Source organism: Drosophila simulans, chromosome 2L (genome assembly GCF_016746395.2).
Source record: "Drosophila simulans strain w501 chromosome 2L, Prin_Dsim_3.1, whole genome shotgun sequence".
Classification (NCBI taxonomy): domain Eukaryota; kingdom Metazoa; phylum Arthropoda; class Insecta; order Diptera; family Drosophilidae; genus Drosophila; species Drosophila simulans.
This window is the reverse complement of record NC_052520.2, coordinates 15,266,567-15,290,501: the sequence shown is the minus strand read 5'-3', so window position 1 is coordinate 15,290,501 and position 23,935 is coordinate 15,266,567. Positions and strand designations below refer to the sequence as shown.

The 23,935-nt window shown below is 44.7% G+C and overlaps 2 protein-coding genes across 2 annotated transcripts; one reads left to right on the top strand and one right to left on the bottom strand.

Moving 5' to 3' along the window:
- Nucleotides 1-1,427: 1,427 nt before the first annotated feature.
- Nucleotides 1,428-7,427, bottom strand: LOC27206558 (mitochondrial import inner membrane translocase subunit Tim17-A). The gene is made up of 3 exons (XM_016180179.2): nt 6,693-7,427; nt 5,053-5,056; nt 1,428-1,438 (listed from the first exon to the last, which is right to left on the bottom strand). The coding sequence occupies exon 1, from the start codon at nt 7,245-7,247 to the stop codon at nt 6,714-6,716; it is 534 nt and encodes a 177-aa protein (XP_016025080.1). The 5' UTR covers nt 7,248-7,427; the 3' UTR covers nt 1,428-1,438; nt 5,053-5,056; nt 6,693-6,713.
- A 6,166-nt stretch (nt 7,428-13,593) lies between these two features.
- LOC6732429 (protein snail) lies at nt 13,594-15,295 on the top strand. The gene has a single exon (XM_002079514.4). The coding sequence runs from the start codon at nt 13,775-13,777 to the stop codon at nt 14,945-14,947; it is 1,173 nt and encodes a 390-aa protein (XP_002079550.1). The 5' UTR covers nt 13,594-13,774; the 3' UTR covers nt 14,948-15,295.
- Nucleotides 15,296-23,935: the final 8,640 nt, after the last annotated feature.

The following is a 23,935-nucleotide window of genomic DNA, read 5'->3' as shown; positions in this document are numbered from 1 at the left end:
GGCAACGAATGTCCTGCATTCTGTTGCTCCTGCTCGCCTGGTCGACGAAGGCGCCAAAATTCAACATTTTCACTTGTGTGCGTGTTTCGCAGGGATTTTTAAAAAACTGAGCATAAAAATGTGGCGGGGGTTTGCAGTTTGAAGGACACGCCGGTCGAATGGCGGATTTGGAGTTGCTCACTTGAGCAGCAGCCGCCGCACCGGCCACCCCACTCCACTCCGGCCGGAAACTGTCTCCTTTGGATAATCCTATTTGCCACCTTTTTTTCTCTTTTTTTTGCCTTCGCCTCAAATAAATGTTAGTTGGGATTTAAATTTTATATATTTTTATAGAGAAGATTGGCTCAAGTGCACGACATAGCGTAGATTTTACTTCTCAAATGTAACGGGCGATCAGAAATGGTCGCTGCGATGAATGGGTCCACCACCATTTTTCCGCCAAACTTTCCCACCCGCTTGCTGCCACCACCCATTTCTCTATCGCCGCACACAGGCGCTGCACACATCACATTATCACAGCGACACGCATTTTAGGCTAACAGGCAACCAAAACGGCCAACAGCATCACGCATACTAAACTAGCGATGGAATGTGGCAGCATCCCCCAGTGCCACCCCAAAACAATATCCCACCTACCACCGAAAGTCCCCGAATTAAATGGGTACACACTTTCTCTATACGCACGCGGAAATATTCAGCTAATGGCTAAGTAGGGAGTTACTGGGATGCGCAGGTTGAGTGGGCGTGGCACTCCAATACGCACACAGACACGAAACAGGAATTCGAGTTGCGGATGGTGTAGAAAGCGAAACAGAAGCGCAGGATCTCAAAGGAGGCGAATGCGCGTATTCCCGATTTTCGACAATTTAATGGAGTGAGCGGTAGTCGACAAATTGGTACCACTTTCTAGAGCTTCTGTTCGGGAAAGTTTGGGAAGTTTAAGTACAAATTGTAAAGAATAACTTTATGTTAAGACTGAATTTATTTCTACCAAAAAAAAAAAGAGTTTCGGGTGGTTATTAATGGATGTAGAGACTTTTAAAACCTTTTATATGCCAATTGTAATAGAATGTTTATTGTTACAAAACAATTCTTCTGTAACTCTTCTTCAATTCTTCTGTATCCCAAACACGAAATTGCACTAAATCTTCAATTTTGGAGCTTCAATACATTTGTACCGAAAGTGTCATCAACACCCTTGGTATTGGAGGATTCCAGGGTATATACACCTGTGAGTTGGAACCTCCAGCTGTCATAATTTCTGCTAGGTGGGTGGATGTGCGACACTTGCTGCAAAGGGCGAGGGGATTGCCGACATTTTGCCCGCTCCAAAAAGGGGCAGTGAATCTCCGGGTCCGGGTGCAGGTCAGGCTCCGACTCCGCTCCTCAACTATTAGCTAACGGGCACCCAGAAGCCAGCGGTTCCTACGCTCTCCCGCTACGTCACTCATTTTCCGCCGAACGGCATCGATTTTCACACGCCTCTTGGGAAATGATAAGAATGCCAAAAGTTCCAGGCCAACATAAGCGTGCGCACTGAGCTGCTGGTTCATATATCGTTGGAATGCTTGGCATTCCTTGGTATCCTTGGAATCCTCGGCATCCCGATGTTGGGGTAGGTCAAATCTGAGCTCCGCTCCTGTTCGCTGCGAGCTGAGCGCCATCGATCGATGAAATTTTCTTTATACGCCCGCTGATAAGAGTGCGTGGGAAAATCTGCTCAAGTTATGAGTGGGTTGGTGTGAAGGGGAGAGTTGATAAGACCGAATAAAAAGCTGATAAGGAGGGGCTGATTAGGTAGAGTGCCACTTGAGATTGGCTGACTGTGCTATAGAAGTTGAAGATTGTGGACTATTGAACAAGTAGCGTGACTAATCTAACCGTAACTTAATTACAATGCATTAAATATCAATAGTTTTATAGCAATAAAGATATTAAAAATGCGATACTATTATAAATTTAATATATATAGACTTAGAATACATACATTTGTATTAAGACTCTGTTTCATTCCGATCATCTCTCAGGAGTAGGAACACTTATTATAGTTGTCTTTGAAAGTGGCAAGCAACGATAACACTGAAAGATCCCGACTGAAAGAAGATCATCTGCGCCCAGTAAGAAACGCAGCTCCCAATCTAGATAGAAAGAGGCCATTCATCTGCGGCATGGCACTTTCCAAGGGGATCTGCTCAACGGATGCCAGGATGAACCTGATATGCCCGCTTATGACATTAAATCCGTTACAAACTCGTGAACCGACTGACTGGGGACTTGTACTGTGGAGGTTGAGGAAAGTCGGCAACCTGGCCAGAGTTCGTGACGTGGCATCAACAGTTTGTCATTAAACATTTCGACAATAATTTGCATTGTGCTCGCATTTATATATATTAAAGTACTTCTCTTTTGATTCGACTTCCCGAATTGTAACAGTAGACGACGACCTGGACTCGGAGTCGCAGTCTGAAATTGTTATGGCAGGTAATTTACATAAAAGATAAGTGGGTCCATGCAGCACACTGCACAATTATTATGGGACCTGTCTATTGTACGGATTGTACGAGTAGTTGGGGAGACTTGGACGCGGTATGAGACTCTAAACCGAAAGCCCCAACCACGATATTTTCCCCCTTTGTTATTGTAAACAGATATGTGCTGTTTACTTTTGTTTTTTTGTTGTATTCGGGTCGGGAGCGCTGCGAGTGACTTCCTAAAGGCATTAAAGGTATCAAGACTTGTCGCTGACCGCCTTGTTATGCAAATCCCGCTCAGGTTGCGTATACGACGTGTGCACCCATGAGGCGGCGGCTAAATGTGTGAACCAGAGCCCATGGTGACTAGAACCCAGAAACCCCCACTTTTCGATAGACAGACAATATGAAACCAACCGGCAGCCCTGACCCGCTTAGCTTAGTTAGCGTTATCGACACATCGTCGCTCCTTCGCTCGTCGTTCGCCAATAAAACAAATTAAAGTCAACAATTGACGGCGGTTAGGACCTGAAGCTACTCGCCTTGAAAAAGAGCCGCAGCCACAATGGATTTGTGGCCGATACAGCTCGCCTGACTCCGACTTGGTGGCTTATCAGGCGCCCAAAATCGATGGCGAGACCATTTGGCAATAATATTTTCGTACTTAGTAACTGCAATTGTTTGCCCGCAGTTGCACTTTTCCACCGTGCTTTCCGTTGCATTTGCAGCATTTTCCGTTGCATTTGCATTTGCATTCTGCGTTGTTCGCCTGCCTGACAGTGAATAATTTGCCATTTGCCTTCGATTCTGCGTTCCGTTTGCCGCGTTTAATTCAGCCTAATGACTTGAAAAGGCGCAAAGTTGAGCCCTTGGCGGCTGCACAGGCCAAACAAAGCTTAAAAGTAGTTGGGGCCAAGAAATCACCTAATGAGGGAATGGGAAAACATAACTGATTTATCAAGGAAATTGCATAACATAAAGGGTATTTTAGGATAAATTCCAATAATACCATTAGGCCAAAAAGCTATAAAGGAAGTAGAGTTACAAGTTGCTTAAAAAACTTGTGTAAAGTAAGAAAATTTTAATTGTATTCCGTTAAAGATTTTTTAAGTAAAAATTATTTAGTTTTAGTTGGTCAAACTGGGTCATGTAATGCAATAGGCGATTTAATTTCACCAAAGAGCGCTTAATTCACTCTTCTTAAGTCACCTTCAACTAGTTCGATACTCCACTGTTCCATGATCGATTTTCTGGGGCCTTCAGTCCTAACCTACCACATCGTCATCGATTTTGCTTTAGGGCTACCCAGAAAATTCCAAGAAATTGTTTGACAATGCAGAACTCTTACTCCATTTAAGTCTTATCACCTGAAGCTTTCAGACAGATTTCAAAGAATTTCGATTTGCATTCCCTTCGATGGTGAGTGTAAGCATGGCTGCTTTAATGAATGCGATTACCGTTTTTTTTTCTGGGATAAGGTCAGAGCTGATAGTAAAAGACGGGTCCCAGATCACGAAGCCATCATTGATGGATGCAGTTTTGCCCTAGGAAGACGAAGAACTTTCGACAGCTGCTCTGGACGATGATTTCATCAATTTCATCAGCCGAAAACATGCAAATGGACCGCATGCATACTAAGCGGCAGTAGAAAATTGAAAGCGATTATCGATGCGGTTGAAATAATGCAAATGGAGTCGGACAATCCGTAGATCATGCCACATGGGAATAAGAGTCATTGCCTTGCAAACTATTGCAGTGCACACATTTTTGGAGTGCTTAACTCGACCTTCTAATTGGTTGCCTCCGGTGCAATGATCTTCAAGTTGAAAACGGAGAATGTACAGTCGACATAAAATAATATTTTTTAAAACAATTAAATAAAACGAAAATAAAACCCAAAAATAAACCGGAATATGCATATTTCATATAATAAACTTCTTTTTTTATTCACCGTTCCACATACATTATCCTTGTGCTTATGAATTATTGATATGATATTTTATTGTTATATATTTTCAAATTCCGACATTTTGCTGTGTAGCACCCTTGAACTTGTTGTGAACTCAGACCAAGTTTTCTGGGGGTTGGAGCCTAATTTATTCACCTAGCAGTAGCTTTTTAGGAATTCTAAAATCAAGTCGCGTAATAAATGCATTGGTCTGCCTGCAGACTTGTCCCACTCCCACTTAAAATGTGTGTCATATATGCATGAGATTTTTGGCGCCTGATTTCGGGAATACAAAATTCAACGGGCACTCCAGTGAAATGCAAATATTCTAATGCAGAGAGCTTGAAAGGTGCCAGAAAGTCGGAAATATGCCTTTAATGCGCCTCGCCTCAATTTGAATGCGGTTCAACGATTGACATTGACATGAGCCAAGGCTAGCTTCAGATCAACATATCTGTTCAGGATTCATTTAAGATATGTGCCACGCAGAAAAATATTCTTGTTCATATCGGGAAACGAATATTAAAATTTCGTTCGTTAGGCAGCTTTATTAAATTTGTTTTCACACACCAAGATTTTATCCTTTAAATAATTTTCTCTGTAAAATTTCTTGAATTTTCTATTAGCCTCAACATCTCTGATAAATGGATCGCGTTTAGCGCCATGCGGGCGCAGCATGCGAAAAATCTTCCATTTGGGTTGATTTCTCGCATTGAGGTGTTTTGTTGGTCAACGCCAAACATGTGTTGGCCACATGCCCCGTTTCGGACCCATTTTCAATACCAATCTCAAGCCTGTCCAGGCGAAGGTGTGAACTATTTGGCCTGGTGCCTTATCTACACGTAGAAAAATATTGACTTCTGCATTTTCCAAAATTTGTTTTAATTCTCCTTAAAGTATTAATTCTCCTTGAGTATTTTGAAAAAAATACTTTAGATTCCTAAAAAAGTATGTAAGTTGGCGATTATTGTTAAAACACATTGTATTAATTTAATTATACCAATTCATACTGTTATACCATTTAGTTACATAATTAATTAAAAAAGAAGAGGTTCTTGGTATATTTTCCATTTTCGAAATTAGCAGACATTTTTTGCGGTGTAACTGTGATAGCTATATACCTTCGAAGTCCCATGTGCCAGTCTCTCTCACCTTGGTCCTACCTTCGACTTCGCTGGGCTCTCCGTTTTCCCATGAGGGAGTTCTCCTGGCCCGCTCACATATGTCGGAACTCCAACTGCGGAGCTGGGAAAACAAACAGGACTGGCGGTGCTGGTTACACATGTGTGAGCTGGCCGGACCGGAGCACGTACTATGCGTAGGTGCGACTCCTTGGATTCCCAGTTCTCCAGTTCCCACACATCCTGGCCGGGCCACATGATGATGTTGCTGTGCTTTTCCCGTAGCGCCAGGCGTGTCCAAATGTTTTGTTGCGGAATTCCTCAAGGCGAGAAATCTCGCACACATTACGAGGAGTCGGCGCTCGCGGAAAAAAACACACGAGCCAAAGTTACATATGTTGTTTGGGCCATTTATTCAAGAAATTTCCATGTCGGCCGAAAAGGGATTTCCTTGTAGGCGGCGTTTTCCCACGATTTTATAACTGGGCTCGACTTCCCATCTTCCCACCGGCCATGTGTTGCTGGGAAATCGGCGTTGCCTTTGGTTTTTTGCCTTGCGGGGGAAAAGTTCTGATTCGAGTACGCTCGAGACTTTCCAGCTAGGAACGGGACATGTGGCCGGTAGCCAGTGCCACTCAGCACCGACTAATGGCCAGAACACCGCGGTCATCTCGAGTGGACAGGTTGTGAAGTGGCCACACCCACCGACCGGACACTTGACTCTATGCGCCGGCGCAGCATCGCAGGTAGTCATGTGGAACAGGTAAACATTTGCCAATATCTCACGCTGACCTATGACACGTGTCAGGTGTCTTTGTCGTGGATTCGGGCAAGTGTGAAACAACATACTACCTGTTGAGGCAATAATGATTATGAATAAGTGGGCCAATTGCATTATTTCTTCCTTCCTTTACGAGCTGAGAACTGCAGCTAATTGTATTTTAATAATTATAAATCTCTGTTAAATTGTTTAAAATTTAATAATATTGGTTCCTTTGGAAAAACAGCTTAAATGGAAATACTGAAATTTTGTCCATATTTTATTGTCATAGAATTTTTTCAAATGGAATATTGTAGATCTGAATAAACTTTTTTTTTTTGCTAAATCTAGCACTTATGAAAATCAAAAAGGACTATGTATTATTAATATACCCAGACAAGAAAAATCGAAATTTAGCTTGTTGCAGTGGCCTGCTGAGCACCCGGAAATCCAAATCCGGAAGAGGAGTTGAAGTCACCGTATCCATCATTGGCCTCAGACATGGTATGCGGTTCACGATTTCGGAACTGTTCCGCCGTGAAACGTGTAAAAAATATGCCTAAACCCTCGATCATTGAGAGCAGTACGCCACCGATAATTGCACTGCCAGCCATGGCAGCCGCTCCATTGCGTGAGGCCAGAATTCCGCCAGTAACAGCTCCGCTCACTATAGAGTTCCAGGGATCCTCCTTCTGGCGCAAGTGAACCAGGCTGCAGTCCACAATGCTGAACACTGCACCCCAGGCGGCGAAACTGCCACCTATCACCGGAGACTTGGTCTTGATGGCGGCCACGCTGCCGGCGACCCTGCGTCCTAGACCTTGTGGTGCGTTCCGGAATCCCTTGAGTCCCTGGAAGAGCCCGCCTCCAACGCAACCCATGGTAAAGGCTCCTCCGCAGTCGTCGACGATGCGATGGGGACACGGCTCCCGCGAATACTCCTCCATTTTTGCACTTTTCCACTGGGAGGATTTCCTATCACCGGCCGAAATTGAAAACTGAATTTGCTAAATGTAAAGCCTTCTGCTTTTGTTCCACGACTGAGTTATATGTAACTTGACGTCGCTTGATATGTATAAAGAAATTAAGAGTTTTGTGTCTTGTGAATCGTGCGACTGAGCTTGCTATATACCTAGTGGATTTAAAATCAAGGAGAACATATAATTTTTAGCTACGAGAACTCATATTTGAATCTACAGGTTGTAAGTAAGAAGTACTTGGTTTGTTTGTGCCCCCACCAGGCACCCATTAGCATATGAACCACAGTCAGAGCAAACAGAGTCGCACGTGGATCGGGGATCTTTTGCCCCGAAGCTCAACGGCACAAAAAGGTTAAATAGCACAAATGTCGGACCGTAGTTAACCATAAAATTTACTGCCGCAGCTGGACAACTTCGGCTCGAGAATGGGGAGGGGACGGGGAGATTGGGATTGGGATGGGGCCATTCCAAAGACGCAATTCGTACAAAAGGCAAAGCCAGACGGTGGGAAACGGAAACAATGAGACCGATTGTCGTCGACCGATAAAGCCAAGCCGAACCAAACCAGAACTCCAGACCCAATACTATTTTATACTGCGTATTCCCAACTCCTTTTGGAGGGAAGCTTACGATTGCATGCATAATTATCACGCGAGCATAATCGAAATTTTGAAACTGCCGCAACTGTGTTTGCTTAGCTCGAAAAAGGGGGAAGTCTGCGCATTCGGGCCCTCGATGGATATCTCCGCATAACAAGGTGTCAGACAGCAGTGACAAATGAAAGCGAAACTCCGATCGAAACCCCGAAATCGATGGGCAGACATTTAAGTATGAGGGGACACCTGGACACACACGAAGCGCCAGTCCATTGTTCAGCAGGACAACTCTCGTCAACTTGACATGTAAATCGTTAGAACGTGTTGCACTCGATTGATTGCTCTCACTCCCGAGAAGGTTATCGGGGATCATTTGACGGGAAATGGCTGCAGGATAAGACATTACATATAATTTGTAAATGTAAATACTGGGCATATTGTTTGCCACTGCTGCGGGATTTCCAATGAAATCTTCATTTCCACGGTAATTGTTGTCGCTTATAAATGATTTAGATGGGATTAGATCGATGTGGTGTTAATGTGGGCACATTATGCGAAAGGATTGGCCATTCCGGTGTAGGACGCGATCCGGCTATGGGTTTCCCACGAATTCCGAAGATTCTATCCTTACAGTTTTCTGGGAAACAAATTGGGATGGAATTGGCTCACTAGCCCATTTATACACATTTATTTACATTATTTGTTGTTGAAATACCAACGTATTCTGTGAAATTAAAACAAAATGCAGTTGTATTTAGATACAGAAAAATTCTAAAACAAATGCATATTTTTAAGAACAGCATTCTACAACTGTAAATGGAGCTCCACAATGTACAATGTAAACTACACAAATGCAGCTTTGGTAGTCTATTGTTGCACTGCTTTTCCATTTATATCAAAACAATAATGATTATGTAAACAGTAAAAACTCGAAAATTATAATATCGAGCAGATATGATCTCTAAAACGGTTCCGTTTTCCATCTTCCGATCTTCGAATGCTCCGTTAGAGGCCAGTGTTTGGGCAGCTGTGATGCAACATTTTGTTATATCTTAAGGAATATGCATCTGCATAACCCACTACAAAGGGAATCCAGAACGGAACTCATTTGCCCGCTCGAAGAGAATCCCTGCACATGCCAAAACGCCAGCGAGAACAAAGGGGGCGAAACAATTGCGGTTGCATTACCCCAGCCGTCCAATTCAAATTCCGGCAGCCTCCAGCCGGGCAATGAAATTCAAAAATTCAAAATCAAAGGGCAGGCCAGAGTCGACAAAGGATGTGGCTCAGGTAGGACCCCGGGCCTGCCGCCAAAAAAAATGCTGAAAAATCTCGAATGGTGCACTATTGTTGTGTCCTGTGCCCTGACTGTGATTACTCGTATTCCGATGTCGATCATAAATGCGGTGGTTAATGCACTCTAAGAAACCAGTATTCGATATAAATTCAATATAAAATTCGTAGAACCGACTGACTTAAAAAATATAATAATGTATAATATATGGCCGTAGTAATGCATTCAGAACTACTTGATAGTGATATTTGTAGAAAAATTCATAAGTTTTGTATACTAAACATAGATATCCAAACATTTTTATCAACTCGAATTGTTTGCAATTTCGCCATAATTTTTTGGCTGGTGTACTTGTTAAATTCCCCTCCTCTGCACTCACTATTGTACGCCCGCAGATGCAAGTCAACGTCCGAATCAAGTCTCGATTTTTTTGGGCTGAGGGCAAACAGATGCACGTCTTGCCAAAAACCAAAACCCAAGAACTGAAAACGAAAAACCCAAGCCGAAGGCCCAAGACGAAGACGCGCCAAAGGAGAAGAATCCTGTGCTGAGCTGCAGCTGTCAATGCCAAGCCACCAACGCGCCACCCTCGAGTTGACATTATTTCCAGCACCGATTTGTGCTGATTCCTGATTTCGAAATGCTCCTGCCTGCCCGCAGGCGCAGATGCGATGTCCTTTGGGTTTCCTTGCATTGTTGTTGTCCGTTCACCCGTCCGCCCGGTGCAATGATTTTTTCTTAACGGCTCCTTGGCTGCTTTGTGTTTGTGCGGGTTTTTTTTTTGCTCTGCCCAAGGAGCACCTAAGGTCCTGCCAAAAAGGTGTTTGAAATCTTGTTAATAGGGGAGTTTCATCCTTCTGACCTAGCATAACTTGGTGGGCGTCTGGCAGAGGAGATAAGATGTCCCATATATTTAGGGATTAAAGTGATATATAAAACCATTGGTTGTATGAGGTACTGCTTAGGCTGGTATTTAAACTTAATAAACTTAATCGAAATAATAACCAATTTATTTACTGGGATATGTTTTATTATTTTTATATATATGTAGAAGTAAGTATAATTCTGTTAAGCACAAAATGGTGACTCTCCTATTCGGAAGCGTTTCCAAGCGGAAATCACTATCATTAGTGAATAATCACATTCAACCCCTGTAGTCAATTTCTCCAGACAAAAAACTCTCCCTTTTTTATGTAGTTCGTAATCACCACAACAGAGTTAAATAATATTTACACACTTCATTTAGGAGACACGTGTAATAGGCTAAACAGAGTGTTTAGTGTGGCCAACAAGCAGGACACACGCGATGTCCCCTAATCAGCTTAGTCGCTGTGGCATAATGGAACGTTGGGGGCAGCGATGACGACAGGACACTGACAACAGGATCCGTAATGCCGGCACTGAATTGACAGGATAACGAACCGTGAATAGGCGCGAAACCTGCGTCGGGCATCAAAGAAGAAGGGAAGCCAAGGGGGGATCGAACTGGAAGTCAAGGCAGCTGCCACAAGTGCAGGACTTGCGACAATAGAGCTTGCTTTTGGGGTCCGTCTAGATTTTCAGACCCGCCAGGGTCGGGGTCGGGGGTCATTCACTATTTGCAGCGAACAATGGGCCACAGGTAGCGATGGAACCCGCACCCGCACATAAACGCCGACAGATACGGCCAGGTGATCCAACTTTTTGATTTCTTCTGGCTAAAGGACATTGATACGCCGGCCCCGCCGAAGGATTCCGAGAAGCAATTCCTTTCGCTGGCTTTTCAAAACATTTACTCCACTGTATTCGGCCATTGTGCCGCGAACCTATTGATTGTGCAATGCACCCGGTCCACATCCACACACATACAGCCCGTGGCAGTGATTTTCCCTGCTTCTCCGATCTTCGATTTATGGATCGCAGCTCCTTTGTTCCGTGCCAAAAAAAGGAGAGCCTGACCTGGGGGTAGTATAGTAATCAACAATTCATTGTCAACGACATCACACATCGTATATCTTGGGCCATAGTTTGTTTTCCTTGGTGGTATCCCTAATGTTCGTTCCTTTCTTTTTCTTTCTCCTCTTCATATCTTCGTTTTTGCAAAAGGTTCACCAGGCCAGGTGACCTGGATATACTGTTAGGCTGTGATGGCCTATGAAGGAGTGGGGGTTTCAGTTAGAAAAACGCAGTCTGGAAAGCTGAAAAAACAGTTACAGGATCCTTGGTCGAAAACGCGATGAGGTTTGTCTGAGTGTTTTATGCGAATATATTTTACAAACTCCGTAACATTAATTATGAATAAAATTACTATGTTGAATATGTTGTTCTTCAAATACATTTCCATCATTACCCATAATGTCTCCCTTTTGCACTGGTTGTCGACCCAGTTCTATTTTGTGACTCGATTTACTATTTCGCATGGCTCCTCTTCGAACAATGTCAGTCGAGCTCTGCAGATCCCTGTGTTCCCTCTTCATTGTCAACTTGAACAAATGAGCCAGGACAAGGTGCAAAAATGGGACGGGCCCATTGTCAGCGAAAATTGACAAAAACAACAACAATTCCTATGGAAAATCGTACTGCAGGCGAGCACCTGCAGAAATCCCGAGCGAGTCGGGGAAAAAGTATTTAACCCCCGAAAGGGTTTTCCCCAAAATATTGAAGTAATGAATGAAGTGGAAAACACTGCCCGCCAATCTACCTAATGCTAATGAGCGGGCCAACCCGACCAGGAATTTTTGCAAGTCAGGTACTTCAGCGGATATGCGGTCGACAAGTGCGGATTTTCCCGCGACATGAATGAGGACTTGGCCGGGATATCCGCGGTGCCCATCGGGCGATTCCGCGGCCGAGGACTTCATCGTAGTGATCATTAGGTAGATATGTGCATGGATGTGTCATGGCGATCATTGCGCGGAATAACACACGTAATAACCGAGATATCCGGGATGACCCACCAGGTAGGATGTGAGGACATATAGAAAACCCCCAGCCAGTTTTTCCACTCGTCGTGGCTTGTTTTGCTTGAGTTTCGCTGACTGCGTAATTGGATAAGATGGGAAATTACTTTAAATCCTTCGCTGATCCACATCCGGACATTCGCCGAAGGAAAATCCATTGCAGGGAAATACGAAATGGAAATGCGGCTGGGTTATTGGCTCGACATTTCCCATCTTCCCTCACGCCATTGGTTGCATTCGCGGGGAATTGGAATTCCGCGCTGGAATTTTTTGTCACCTCTTGGGTTTATCAAAACTTTTGGGTTTGCTACGGATTTTTTCCAATTTTACCACCGCGGCTGGTTTTTTTTGACGACCCGGAAAATCGGACTTGGCTATGCGGGCTTGTCTGTTTTTCCGGGTACAAAGTCTGCATGTCAGCCTCCATGCGGGAGTGGGAGTTGGGAAAGTTTCCCATCGAGAGTTGGAGGGGTGGCTTGAAAGTCTAGCTGGGAAAGTTGTGTGTGCGCGATGAGGCAAGGAGTCAAAGATCAGGGGAGGTGGAAAGCGAGAATTGTGGGAATGGTCCAGGACTCAGCTGGCTGCTGAGGGGCAGTATGATTTTTTTACGGCAGGATTAGTTAAAATGTGGAACTCGTATTTGAACACTCATTCTTTCTCGGACTCCTAAACAGTTTTTTAGCTAAGATACAATCATGGGAACAGGAGATCTCTACGATCCAAGGTAAGCTCACCGGAGACTTGACACTCCTCGTCAATTCCTTCTCAAGTTTTTAATGACGTCTCCTATGCCCCGAGCTCTGTTTTTCTAGCTCTCATCGATCGCTGCCAATGAGCCACTGGAGATGATCCATAAGTCAGCGTAGAGTGCACCCCACAGTTGACACTTGGTGCCTCGGAATTCGGCTCATTATCAGTGCTATATTTGGAACACCTCTCTGCGAAGGTGTCATTTTTGTCAGTGCGTGTCGCTCAGGTTCAACTCCCCACCTAGAAACCGAATTTAGAGCCTCGGCAGATGTACTTGAAGCACTCAATCTAAGTGCAGAAACCACCCCATAAACGAAGAGTACTAGGAGTCCTATTTGACTCGTGCTTAAAATAGAAAATTACTTAGGGTGATCCATGGGTAGGGAGGCGATAGTGTAACTTGCATTTCGGACCCGGACCTGCAGGAGTTATTACGGGTGGGTTGTGAGCGTATCGGGAAATTGGAGAGCCACCAGAGCTGTCATAACTTATACGGGGGATCCTTACTCCTGGGAGGGTGCGCCTGCGTCTGCTCTTCCGAGAGAGAGAGGTGGGAAACTGAGGAAGAGAGAGAGAGAGCAGGTAGAGGGAAGTGAGGGAAATACGCAATAAGGGTATGGGAAAAGTGCTGTTGTTGTTGCTAGGTAGCGACGCACACGTGCGAGTGTTTTTCTGTTTTGAAGAAGAACCACCACCAAATGGCGGCAGCGACGTCGGCAGAGGCGCAGAGTTCCGGGTATAAAAGAGCGTGCTCGACTGTCGACCTGTCACAGCCACCTCAGCTCTCGTTGAGAACGCAACCACCGCTCTATACTCGATCCCGAACTATATAACTCGCCTCTCGATCGCCGATCTCCCGATTTACCGATCTCGATCAGTACCGGAAACTAAAACTTAATCACACACACATCAAAAATGGCCGCCAACTACAAGAGCTGCCCGCTAAAGAAGCGCCCCTTCGTCTTCGTGGAGGAGCGTCTGCCACAAACGGAGGCCTTGGCCCTGACCAAGGACTCGCAGTTTGCCCAGGATCAGCCGCAAGATCTATCCCTGAAACGGGGTCGCGACGAGGAGACCCAGGATTATCAGCAGCCGGAACCGAAACGTGACTATGTGCTGAACCTTTCAAAAACACCGGAAAGGATCTCCAGCTCTAGCTCCAACTCCTGCCTGCTGTCGCCGCCAGTGGAGGCCCAGGATTACCTGCCCACCGAAATCCATATGCGTGGACTAACAGCAGGAACAACGGGATATACCACCGCCACCCCCACCACGATTAATCCCTTCCAGTCCGCCTTTGTGATGGCCGCCGGCTGCAATCCGATCTCAGCCCTGTGGAGCAGCTATCAGCCCCATCTGGCCGCCTTCCCCTCGCCAGCCAGCTCGATGGCCTCGCCCCAGTCGGTCTACAGCTACCAGCAGATGACGCCGCCCTCCAGCCCGGGATCGGATCTGGAAACCGGTTCCGAGCCAGAGGATCTGTCAGTGCGAAATGACATCCCACTGCCGGCTCTGTTCCACCTCTTCGATGAGGCCAAGTCCAGCAGCAGCGGTGCCAGTGTAAGCAGCTCATCGGGATACTCCTACACTCCGGCCATGAGTGCCTCGTCTGCGAGTGTGGCCGCCAATCATGCCAAAAACTACCGCTTCAAGTGCGACGAGTGCCAGAAGATGTACTCCACCTCGATGGGCCTGTCCAAGCACCGTCAGTTCCACTGCCCGGCAGCCGAGTGTAATCAGGAGAAGAAGACCCACTCCTGCGAGGAGTGTGGAAAGCTGTACACCACCATTGGAGCCCTGAAGATGCACATCCGCACCCACACTCTGCCCTGCAAGTGCCCCATTTGCGGCAAGGCCTTCTCCCGGCCCTGGCTGCTCCAGGGACACATCCGCACCCACACTGGAGAGAAGCCCTTCCAGTGCCCCGACTGCCCACGATCCTTTGCCGACCGCTCGAACCTGCGAGCCCATCAGCAGACCCACGTGGACGTCAAGAAGTACGCCTGCCAGGTGTGCCACAAATCCTTCTCCAGGATGTCGCTCCTGAACAAGCACTCCAGCTCCAACTGCACCATCACTATTGCGTAGGATTCTCAGCATAAGAATCCCTTAGCAGGACACAATTACCTAAGCAAACTCACATTCCGCTGGCGAAGACCAAACAAACAGACAATATCTAGTATAAGCTTGTACTAAGTCGATTCGGTTTTGGTGCTACTATTACTATATTTATTTCAGCCATAGTATTCTATGTTTAGGTTCATGTATATTGCCTCATTGTCACACGCAGCATTTTACCAAATCTATTCATTTAATTATTATATACCCTTATTTATGTATTCTCATTACTGTTAAGCCAACTGTTGTTAAGATTATTCCTAGCTTAAAGAGAAAAATTAAATATTTTTATAAAAATAAAACATACTAAAGAAGAAATTTATGTGGTCTTTATTATTTCAACGATTTTAAGAAATATCTTTTCACAGAAGAAAATTTTATAGCAATACTCAAATTAAATTATATTACTTATATTTGGGCTTAAAGTACAGACAGATGTGAATAAGAAATTAATAAATTGGTAACCAAAAATTATTAAAAACATTTTAAGATGCTGTTTCATCTCCTGAAACGCATTAAAAATGTAATCTTTCTTTCTACAGTTTCTATGTGCCTTCAAAATGTACAATAATTAACAGGAAACCAAACATCCGCATTTTGGGGTCTGCCCCTGCTCATATTTTGTGACAATTTCCGCCAACCCTCTCGAAAAACAGAAATCACAACAATAGCAATATCGAATTCTCGGAGAAAACACCTTTGGCATGTGCAAACAGGGAACCGATTTGTCATACACTTTCCATTTCGGCGACTTCCTTCTAACCCGCCCCCATTAATAGTATTCCATCAGATTCAATCCATATCGCTCGGCGTTTTGCACCTTTTGCCAATGCAAATATTTAATTAGCTGACACCGACAGCGCTTCACGTTTACTTTTCTGCAATCCTTTTCCAGCATTTTGCCGAACTGATGGCGGCGCATGCGTCCTGAGTCCCTAAAGGATACCAAAGGACACCAGAGAACCAAGGAGTGCAGGTGATAAACGTAGCGACGGCTGCTTATCGAGTCCTTCCTGATTGACTGGCAGACGGTAGTTCAGGTCCTGATTGGATTGGATTACCACCGAAGCATGCTCTGAACCGAGAACCCGTCGAGGTTTATCTGACTATTTGATTAGACCCGCGCGGTGATAATACTTTAGTTTGAACAGGTATGAGGCATAAATCCAAGATACGGGTGGATATTTTAGCTTAGGCACGTATGGTTATCAAGGCAAGGTGAGTGGGTATTTGGATTCAATTTGTTAATAGCCATGTTCTAATAGATACTAGTTCGGAAAATTTTACAGATACAATTCAGTAGTTATAAGATTTGCCAATAAACATTTAAAGATTCTTTTATTATTAAAGGGATGTGTGACTTTAAAACATAAATAATCGAATGCGGGTGTGTCGGAATGGGACAAGCATTAGCGACATTATGTTGCAGTTGCAACACCTTTTGGCCATAAATAAGGCTCACAACAATCCATTCCCAGAAGGAACCAATGCAGACAATGACCAATCATTCCAGTTCTACGGTAATCAGAGCGCGTTTCTTGTGCAATTGCAAAAAACTGCAGCACAGATGCAACTGCTCACAATGCATCAGCTGTAAGGAAAACACCTTGCCGGGTTGACAATGGCTAGAACGAGTCCAAGGATCGCAGTACCTGTCGCCCGATTGTCTGCCCAAGATGCCTTCACCCAGTGACCTACTGGGAGAGCTGGGCGACCGACTTCTGTGAAGTCTTCCGCCCTTTGTTTCTGCGGCATCCTTTTTTGCCATTGTCCTGCGGCTAATCACCGCTTAAAGGGAAGCCAAAAGAAATCACAGACCACAAAAGTCAGACGATCTTTACGCTTGGCTGAATGCAAATCCCGCGCAGGGAATCGATCCCAGAGCCACCTGAGATCGGAGACTTACTCCCCATTAGTCCGGCAACGCGATAACAAATTGCAATTGACAAAGCAAACGAGATGCGATCGATGGAAGCCACATATCCGAGCCTCCAATGTGGATGCGATTCCGATTTCGAGTACGCGGCCCATTCCATGCCATACAAATCGATGGCCGGCAGAGATACAAGCTGCGGCATTTGTAATTGCCAAGAAATACGAGGGACAGAAGAGGATCAGGAGTCGCTGAAGGAGCATGCGGAGGAGCAGGAGGATCAGGCCAGGCAATCAGCGAGCGGCGCATGTCACAGAGCGCAAGCAAAAACTAGAAAATATTGTTTAGTCTTGAAAAGCGAAGAACGGGTACTCTTCCAGACAAATTTGTCTCAAGCATATTAAAAATGATATTAAATCTACATAACGTTTAGCCTTTGACTTTCAATATCATCATATCATTCATGTCATCAATACTTACAGGGATAGTAAGGAATATCCCCATCTTTCTGCTTCATATATTGTACCTAACATTTTGTTTAAGTCTGCATACTTTCAACAAGGGTATTCACAAAAAGAAATGCCAGGGGAGCAGGCAAGACAAAAAGCTCATGCAAAACAAACATTAGGAAATCCAATCCGAACTCAGGCATCCAGCATCTAACATTCAGCAGCTAGCAGCCACTTAGGCAGTCACTCAGTGGAAAAGCCAGCAGTCGAGGAGCTGAGGAGCCAGGAGTTGCCAGTTGGAGGAGGAGGACCAGGTATGGGGCAGGAATCGTGGACCAAGTCGTCGTTTAGGACGTCTGAGATTACGAGCGATTACGTTTTACTCCAAATTTGTATGCTGCCAGAGTTGTAATTGAAAAAGCATCAACATTAATCTTGGTACTCGCACACACATCGCCAGCCAAGTCAACTAGCGATTTTCGATTTCGATTGGGAATCGGATTTCGTAAGCGGTCGGGAGATGCCAGATAAGCGGGTGTAAGTGTGGGTAAGCCTGATCTGGAATAAAAAACATATTGCTTAATCGCAGCGCTGATGTGGAGCAGCAGATATGATCGGCAGATCTCCATCCCACCAGCCCCTCTCAGGGGTCCACGAATCCGACTCCGACAAGTGAGCGATGTGCGATCGCATGGCATAAATCAAATCCCGGAGAGAAATTGCGCCGCCGGCTGACAACCCAGCCACGACAACTGTCCATCGCATCGCATTGGATCCATCCAGCCATTCCGCCATCCCGCCATCCAGCGGAGCTCAACTTTATGCTTTATGCCAGGCCACATGCAAATGATCGTGCCCAGCATTCGACACCGGCCTGCGGATCGCGGATGGCAACCTGTCAGCGATCAGTGACCTTAACTGTAAAGCCAGTCGCAGACCGCATAGGTTCTATTCTCGACACTTCAAAAACTGTGGGCTATGTTATATACAAGCCACTCTAATATCTGATTGCTTAAGTTCATAAAAGCTCCTTAACAATTAAATATATATTAAGATTATACAAACAGATATTTGAAAATTCAAAGCTATTTCAATTTATATAAAGTTAATATTTAAATATATTATAAAGCTCTTAGGTTACTAACTTCCCTTTTCATAAGCTGGTAAACATTTTTCGCCAGTGGATTCTTGAGTAACATGACCGCTGAAACCTGGCGTTAGTAGTCGCTAAGTGCAGTCAAGAGACTGCGGACTTGAGACTCCTGTGGCCATCAACTTGATGATGAGGCAGGCAGATCGCCCCAATCCCCCAGCTTCCCCAGCCAAAGCATCAACCATAACCCAGGCGGCAGCACCATCTCTTAACCCCCTAGTAGGCTTCGTGCCTGGACTGCTGTAGATCGGCGAGCGTTGATAAATGTTGTTACTTGTCTTCGGACGGTTGTACTCTTCTGAGTTGTCGACAAGCCCGATCGATGGGTGGTTATAGTTGACATGTCGCTCTGTGTTTGCTAGGCCCATCATCTCCAGATCGGAGTAGGGATTGGGATCGGGATGGGGATCGCAAAAAGGGGGCCAGGGCCAGAGCCACGATCGCCCAGGGCTGGCCGACTGATTGCCCTTGCCGGCGACATGTTCGCCAAACGGTTAATTGTGGTTATGATTTGGTCATGTCTCCGCCTAATTAGCCACCTTATATGCCACACTAAAATTACCTTCACTTCCTGCTTGACATCTGCCATCATCTGGGGCTCATCTGCAATTTGAATTTCCCAAGAGCCACGATCCAGGTATAAATATTGCATAAAGTACAGTCAAAGGGTAGAAAGTAGCGCTCCCCTCTCTCATTCCTGGCACATCCGATTCGTTAATTTGCAGGCAAATCGATTCCAGTCGATGGGATCCGATCCAGAGCTCACTTCGCCCAGCGATTGCATCTACTTGACACACATCGCACGCAAATCGATGCGGTAGCATTTACAAATATACCATATATCGGGGAATACGCCACCCGGCAATCCCGCACTGAAATTTACAAAAGATGCGATTCGGTGTCCAAAAATAGACAGCTCCCTGCGATGGCTTGAGCCGATGCTCCACAGCCTATGCCGAAAATGATTTATGTATGGAACTTTCCTCCATTTCATTCAGATGGGCCTACTTTTTGTATCGCGGTGTATTAGAAACAGTAGATATGACCCTTAAAATGGGAATAAGTCTGTATTTCACAAGTGAGTTCATTGCCCACACACAAGACTTTGCTGAAACTTGAACTGTCAAACGCTGTTTCCATGCAACATATCTACCACGTGCTCAACGAAATTGAATAATATCTATAACAAATTCAAAATTCAAAAATTACTTAAGCAAAATGTGAAATGTGCAACTACCTTTTGTTATAAGAAATTGCAACAAGAGAAAGACCGTAATAAATAAACATAATGTTACACAATCAGCTAAGTTTTAATTAATATATTATGTACTTATCTTTGCAGTCATAAGCCTAACATGGTTAAAGTAAAATTTACTGTGAAATTTTGTAAGACATCGTATTCACGTGACAGACTCTTCAGCACATGTTATGATAGACAATCGAATGCTGTATATGCAAATAGTTTTGGGGTTCTATGATCTCATAGAATGACGCAGCTTGTTCGACGCTCGAACCGCTGAAATATTCATGAGAAAAAAGACTTTCTTCCGTTTCCGCTGTGGAGAGCGATTTGAAGTGTATTTAACGAGCCGGCGATAGGATGATACAGAAGTGTTGGCAACACTCCATAAACTAACAGATTGTAAACGCCGGGCAATTAACTTTATCTTTGGGCGAGACGCACAACTGTTGGCTAGAACCGTCTGCTTATCGGCGGACTACGTTTACCTGTTCTGATTTGAACGCTGAAAGTGAAACCGTAAATTCCATTCCCGAGGGCCCAATGCGAGTCGTTTTCCTTTTGGCCATCAAATCAGACATCAGGTGGCAGGGCTTCTTCTCCATTCAGCGGCCCTTATGCCGCTCCAGATATCAGAGGTGCTGACATAGCTATTTTCTGTATTCGTTAATTGAGGAAAACATTTAACAGTTTAGTAACATTTTAATGAATATATTTCATAAACATGCCAAAAAACAAGTAAGTTGAAAACTATTTGAAATGTTTTTCGAACTGACTAGGATGCAATCCGTTCATTTATGCGAACATCAAATAAAGTCTTACCATAAAATAAGAAAACCGCTTCTTATATCTGATATATATTTTAAGTACATTTAAGTTTAAGTATTGCTAATGGGATTCCTATCAACTCGTATGTATCTAAATATTCATATCTACTTACAACTATATTTTAAACGTACGTAGAAAAGCAAACATTTAGCTTTTTTCTATGACATCGACTCACCTCTGATGCTAATCCACAATGGGCAAACGGCAGTTCGGTGATCAAATTTGGTCAGCTCGTAATTAATTCCAGTACTGCCCAAAATAGATACATCTTCGCGAGGCACCATATGGCTGGCTGTCCGCCCCGCAAACAACGTCGATTGGGCTCGCCGTTCCGACCCGCTTTATATCGTATAGTTAGTGGCAATTAACACGACACGCTCATGTCCTTCGTGTGCCGTTCGTGTGCTGGCCCGGCGCAGTCAGTTTTCATCAATTTCTCGGATTCGGGTACGGGCCCACAACAGTTGGCCAAATGCCCCTTTTTGACCAAAGGGTCAGCGGTCGGTTGGCCGACAGTTTTCCCTAATGAATTCATTCGCTTCACTTTCTGGCCATAATCGGGGGTTCATTATCCTGTGCGCTACACTTCTGATGTTCTGATGTGCAGTTGCAACCCCCAAGGATCGAGTTTTTGAAAATGTTAAAAGGATTGAGCATTCTTCGAAATTTATTGGGTGTGTCCGGGATATTATTCCTTGTTTGGTCCTCGTGCGGCCGCATATTTCAGAGCATTTTGAACATTCTGATCGTGTTTTGATAAGCGGTTAGACTCTGAATCCGACCGCGATTAATCAAGAGGGGCCAAGTTTTCAAAAAAGGGTTTCACGATATTTATATTCAAAGGAGTAATTTTAATAGCATTCATATATTACGTTACATATGTATGTACATTTAATGGCTATTGCTAGGAAGTACTCATGTCCGTTTCAAAATGTCATAAAAATCCATCACAAATGATAATAGTTTGATAATTCTGAAAATTAAAGCACTACATGCTCACAATTTCCATATGAATAGCTTAATTAATTAGCACTCGTTCATTTAGCCCTGGCAATTTGCATTAACCTGCAGGCAGAACCAAAGCTAAGCGGAACCAACTGCCATAAATCAGTTCGAATCGAAGTTATATAGCCACCCACATGAGTCGGCCGACAACTGGCGCCAGTCTTCTGTTCCGACTCGGATTCGCGTGCTGTTCTTAGTATTTTCAAGACCCAGCGCATTTTCAATTAAAATTCAAATTGATGCAAACAAGTGGCCAAGCCCAGAACCGAGGCCCCAATCCCCAGATTCAGCTCCACGTCCAAGTCCATGCCTCCTCGCGCATTAAAGAATTGAAATTGAAAATGCTCCAGTGCTCCAATGCACCAACGCCCCCGATCGCGGAGCACTTCTAACCGATTTCTTTATTTCAGCAACTCTGCATCCAAATTATGAGAATGCAATGCACTTTTTGCCACCAAGCCGAAAGAGACGTCGAATCTGTCAGAGATGGCGTCGCTGGTGACGCCCGATAGTATCGCCACTCGATTGGAGCTCGAATTGCCTCCGGGTTCTCGATCTCCGGTGGGTGTTGTCCCTATAAAGTCCCCCATATAGTTCAATGCCAGAGCTCCAATATCACTGCCATTGATCAGGCTGTGGATTAATTGTCATGTGCGAAAAGTGAATGAAACTGGCGCCAAGGAAAAATTAATACCGGTCTTGTTGAACGTTGCAGGAAACCATTTTTTTTTATAAGATTATCATTCTATAATCTGTTATATATGTATATAAAATTTGTTTTCTAATTACAAAATTCGAGATGCTTCAAAGCCTTGCACTTAGTAAATGCCAAAGTTCACCCGGCTGCTATATTTCTACACATACACCTTGCTCTCCTCCCCCTGACCCCTTCTCCTTTCGACTTCCACATGCACTTTCAATTGCCGGACGGACAGACCGATTGGAACCACACCCAGTTCACCAACTCAACCACCTTACCGCATTACGTATGAACTCCTTTTCGCTGGCATTCGAGCTTTTGTGCCGGCCACCCTCTGCAGCTTGGGAGTTGGCATTTCCTAGTCGCGCGGTCGGTCAAAAGCCTTCCTGGAATTAAGTTACAGCAAGTGCGATGCCCACTCCCACTCCCCCTCTTGAGCAACCCCCTTTACTGGGGGACAGGGACATCGAACAGCGACCATGTGGCAACTGGCCGACCATAATGCAACATGACATGCGCCGCATGTGCAGCAACACAGCCACAGAGTCTCGGGCCGAGTTGCAAATATGAGTTCATTATTTAAACGTTGACCAAAAAACAAATTGACAAGTAAATGCGGCACATGGTCGGCTCGTTTTGGCGTTTTCTTTGGCCATACACAGGCAGAAAATTCCATTTGCTACTTATCGAACTTAAAATAGGTTACTGCATGACAGAAATCTAACTAAAAGCAAGAGCAATTTGCAAATAGGGCGAATATATGCTTTTAAAGTTAGTTAGATAGTTAACATTTTATAATTTTTTGTTGAGTGTTCTCAAGCTTGGGTTGGGTTCAGTGGAGTTCGCTGCAGTGGGTTCCTAGGTGGGTTTTACTCCTTCTGCTCCAATAGATGTGGATGATGTTGCGCACATGCGACGCTCTGGTTGTTGTTGTTGTTGCTGCACACAGATCAGCGTCATCAACGCGTACACATTCTGCTCATAAACGACTTTGGCCGCTCGCTGCCATCGGACTTCAAAGAAACTCGCAGGAGGCCGACGAGCGCCACGCACAGCGCCAACTTTGGTGGTGCTGGCTTGATCTTTGGCCGGACCGCACCACAACGCACTGGACCGGACCTGGTCGGGATGGGGCGGAACGTGAAGCACTTCCCACTTGTTGGGCCCAAGGCACTCAAAGAAATGTTTGGCCAACTAAATGCAAAATATTATATATAATATATAGACTTCTCTCTAGCATAATAGTTTTCAGTATCTTCTGTAGAAAATATATAAGTAGACAGGAAAAAATATGAATATGCTTTAAATAGGCTTAAATATTTTAAAAATTACTTTATAAAAATTTCATAAAAATATAATCGTGCAAGCTATTTCCCAAGTGCCTTGGCTTTCACAGTTTTGCGTCTTCAAGAGTCGCCTGCAACGTCATGGGCCGACTTGTTAACGCTTTTGGCCTACACAGTGTTAGCTTGCGCCTCGCTGGTGGATCCTTAAAGGGTGGTGAGGTGAAAGGATCGGAACGAAGTTGCCTCGCCCGCTGCGACTTTGTTGTCGTTGTCGTTGTTAATGATGCCTTATAATGCCAGAGCGCCTGATTTGCCACAATTTATTATGAAAAATCGTAATAATCTCGGCGATTTTCTGAACCCACAAGACGCATTTGTCTTTGGCGGCGCTTATCTTCCGCCGGCTGCGACTCCTCGCGGTCTT

Excerpts from the sequence above, each read along its gene's own strand:
- LOC27206558 (XM_016180179.2), bottom strand. The coding sequence starts at position 7,247 with ATGGAGGAGTATTCGCGGGAGCCGTGTCCCCATCGCATCGTCGACGAC.
- LOC6732429 (XM_002079514.4), top strand. The coding sequence starts at position 13,775 with ATGGCCGCCAACTACAAGAGCTGCCCGCTAAAGAAGCGCCCCTTCGTC.